General features: G+C 39.2%; 1 protein-coding gene across 1 annotated transcript; it reads left to right on the forward strand.

Annotated features, from left to right (window-relative positions):
- Nucleotides 1-1,023: 1,023 nt before the first annotated feature.
- LOC104716608 (protein HIGH CHLOROPHYLL FLUORESCENCE PHENOTYPE 244, chloroplastic) lies at nucleotides 1,024-3,401 on the forward strand. Its single transcript, XM_010434007.3, has 7 exons — nucleotides 1,024-1,583; nucleotides 1,665-1,763; nucleotides 2,022-2,216; nucleotides 2,357-2,449; nucleotides 2,542-2,637; nucleotides 2,733-2,873; nucleotides 2,991-3,401. Exons 1-7 carry the CDS (start codon nucleotides 1,197-1,199, stop codon nucleotides 3,165-3,167), a joined length of 1,188 nt encoding a protein of 395 aa, XP_010432309.1. The 5' UTR covers nucleotides 1,024-1,196; the 3' UTR covers nucleotides 3,168-3,401.
- Nucleotides 3,402-3,722: the final 321 nt, after the last annotated feature.

The following is a 3,722-nucleotide window of genomic DNA, read 5'->3' on the forward strand; positions in this document are numbered from 1 at the left end:
GCCTTTCAGCAGTAAATATACACCACCCATAGACTTGTGTTATAAGAACAGGAACCCAATGCTCTCTATACAGAAGGGAAAAAAAGGTGCTACTAGAGAATCCAACAAGATAAGCAAAAGAGCCATACGAATATATGTAAAGCAACATTTGGGGGCAGTACAAGTGAGGAAGAGGAAGAAGATAGAAATTGCCGGTTGCTCAAGAAGTGGATTCACCATCAAGAATCACCCTGATTCTTTCCTTGTTTGCCTGAAAAACAACATCATCATGAACATGATCAGTAAAACTAATGGTCAATATTATGCACCTATATATATGCACAGGGGAAACTATATTCAAACTTTGTCTTACCTTATGAAATTCGACCAATCTAGCATTTGCGTCTTCTGCACGCTTGATGGCCTCGTCGTACGTTCTGTCTATTTTGTGCCAATACTCTCTTCTCTTGTAAAGATCTGAAAACAACAATCAAATTAGTGATTTGAACTTTGAAGAGACAATTTATCAAAACCCATCCCAACAAAAAAAAATTCAGAAACCATACTGAAAAGAATGTGGCCAGAATATCCAGTAAGAAATGCTTTAAAAAGACCCAAGCCTTTCTGCTCCTTTCACGCATCCTTGACGCTCGAGGACAATCTGGAAGATGCCATGGCTGAAAAGGCTCTTCTAACGTACTACATACATACATATACAGAGGTTTCAATACAAATCACGAATAGCGAAATCGGAGTGATTGTTTCCGATAAAGTACTAAATTTTGGCTTGCTTTTTTACCTTTGCGAAGATCGTTCGATTCATCATACTAAAAAAAATTATTGATATTGTTATACAATATAAATTTATAAGATTGAGAAACTAATTAGTAATTATATCTAATTATCCTAAATTTTTATAAAAAACAAAATAAATCATTCGGTTTTACGGTTTTTAACCAGACCAAACCTAAACCAAATGGTTAATTAAAATAAAAACCAAACGAATTTTTAGATTTAACAATAACCAAACCAATTCGGTTTTTCGGATTTCGCTTTAAAAAAAACCATAATCTATGCCATAGATTAATTCCGTGGCAAGAAATGAAAGCCAATCCACGAGCTGACGTGGCCAAACTCACATCATCTAACTGTCGTCTCTCTCTCTATCTATCTCTGTCTCTTGAACCCTTCTCTTCTCTTCTCTTCCATTAGTGACGATGGCTTCTCTCAGGCTCCCCGCTCAGATTGTTACACGTGGCAGTGGCACTCTCAACCATCATAACTCTTCCGGACCTCTCTCCTGGCGGCGCTCTCTCACACCGGAGAATTCAATCCCGCTCTTCCCATCTTCCTCATCCTCCTCCTCTTCCCTTAACCGGGAACGATCAACGATAGTCCCGGTCACATGCAGTGCTGCGGCGGTTAATCTTTCTCCGGGGACACCTGTCCGACCCACGAGCATCTTGGTGGTTGGAGCTACCGGAACTTTAGGAAGACAAATCGTCCGGCGAGCTTTAGATGAAGGTTATGACGTTAGGTGCTTGGTCCGACCAAGACCAGCTCCCGCCGACTTCCTCCGTGATTGGGGCGCCACCGTCGTCAATGTACGTATTCACATCTTCTCTCCTTAAGTCTTTTAGTTTATGTCCAAGAGAGAAACTAAACCGGAGTTTTGTGTGGTGTAGGCGGATCTTAGTAAACCGGAGACAATTCCGGCGACTTTGGTCGGTGTCCACACTGTTATTGATTGTGCAACTGGACGTCCCGAAGAACCCATCAAGACGGTAAGCTTCTTAATTACCTCTCTCTTTCTTTCTGTTAAAGCTTCAATTTTGATTTGGCCAGGGGATTTTGTAATTCTTGTTGTTAAAGATTTAAGTTTTGATTTGTGAATTTAGCCTAAGCGAGACTTTGACTGGCTTGTTGTGTCTAATACTCTCTCCTTTTAATGCCTTTGCTTTGTACGTTTGAGTGTTGGTTGGATAGATTCAGGGAGGGTGGTGCTTCCAATATGATTGAAATTTAATGTGTGTTCTGTTTAGGTAGATTGGGAAGGTAAAGTTGCTCTGATACAATGTGCAAAGGCAATGGGGATTCAGAAATACGTCTTCTACTCTATCCACAATTGCGATAAGCATCCCGAGGTTCCTCTCATGGAGATTAAGTATTGTACTGAGAAGTTTCTTCAGGAATCCGGTTTAAACCACATCACCATACGGTTATGTGGTTTCATGCAAGTTAGTCTCACTCCCTTTATCTATCTATCTCTTGTGCCTTTTTGAACTTATGCATCTACATGTCCGTGACCGTTGTGGAAATTGAGTAAGTGAGTAATGGCTGGTTGTTGTCTAATCCAGAGTATTCTATACCTATGCAGGGTCTTATTGGTCAATATGCAGTTCCAATTCTTGAGGAAAAATCTGTTTGGGGAACAGATGCACCAACTCGTGTTGCTTACATGGACACACAGGTGAGTAGACAATATAGATGTAATTCATTTCTTTGTGTAAAAGGTCGGTGAAGCACACAAAATGATTTAACATGTTCCTCATGCTATGACAGGATATCGCTAGGCTGACACTTATAGCTTTACGCAATGAGAAAATCAACGGAAAGCTTCTAACTTTTGCTGGCCCTCGTGCATGGACAACCCAAGAAGTAAGCAGGGTTATAGTTACTGGTCTGTTGTATGAAATGGATAGAGAAAATGTTATTGAAGCAGAACCTTTTTTATTACCCTGTTGTCATGTCAGGTGATAACACTATGTGAGAGACTTGCTGGGCAAGATGCAAATGTCACAACCGTTCCAGTTTCTGTATTGAGAGTCACACGCCAGCTAACTCGGTTCTTCCAGTGGACAAATGATGTCGCGGATAGACTGGCTTTCTCAGAGGTAAAGTTTGGCCTTTATCACCTAACGATGATGGTTGTTCTTTTTGTTTCATTGTAGCTTTTCGGATAAACTGAAATTATTATGCTTCTAACATATCTGTGACACGGACACATTCAGGTTCTCTCGAGTGACACGGTGTTCTCTGCTCCGATGACCGAGACTAATAGCCTACTAGGTGTGGATCAGAAGGACATGGTGACTCTAGAGAAGTACTTGCAGGATTACTTCAGTAACATATTGAAGAAACTTAAGGATCTAAAGGCACAATCCAAGCAATCAGACATCTACTTCTAAAACTGCATTTAAAAAAAAGTGGTGATAAGATTCAACACTATTTTAAAACTGCATTTGCATCCATACTGTGAGCTTCATTGTATCTTATGTTCTTCAATTGGTTATTGTGCTTCTTCTTGTAATTAAAGGGAATTATTGTAATGTAAATGTAGCTTGAGGTGCCCAGAGACATTCTTTGTTACCTTGAGGAGAAACCAACAGGTGAAAAGATAATGAAATTCCTTTTACGAACCATCTCTGTTTTAACCTTTGTTAGAAGCTAAGGGTGTGAGCTTCTTGTTACTATTTTTTCTTTATCTTAAAGTCTTCTTCTAATTTATTGGTTCTTGCTAATGTGAATAAAAAGAGAGAGCTTTTGCCAAATGAATAATAAGAACAAATAAATGCAAGTTCAAATTAGTCTCAATGTAACTTGAGAACTTAGCAAGTGGAACAAGATCATTCACTATCTATGGTTGAAATTTGCTATCACTTTTGTACGAATCCAAAAAAAAAAATGATCCATTGGATATCAACTTCTAATCTAGACCAGCAAATTCACTTTTAAGATCAGAA

This window comes from Camelina sativa, chromosome 10 (assembly GCF_030686135.1).
Source record: "Camelina sativa cultivar CO46 ecotype springtype chromosome 10, ASM3068613v1".
NCBI lineage: Eukaryota > Viridiplantae > Streptophyta > Magnoliopsida > Brassicales > Brassicaceae > Camelina > Camelina sativa.

What these genes read in the sequence shown, in the direction of transcription:
- LOC104716608 (XM_010434007.3), top strand. Translation starts at nt 1,197, where the DNA reads ATGGCTTCTCTCAGGCTCCCCGCTCAGATTGTTACACGTGGCAGTGGC. An exon ending in GGTTATGTGGTTTCATGCAA is followed by an intron (nt 2,217 to 2,356) that starts GTTAGTCTCACT and finishes ATACCTATGCAG; the next exon opens with GGTCTTATTGGTCAATATGC. An exon ending in TTGCTTACATGGACACACAG is followed by an intron (nt 2,450 to 2,541) that starts GTGAGTAGACAA and finishes ATGCTATGACAG; the next exon opens with GATATCGCTAGGCTGACACT.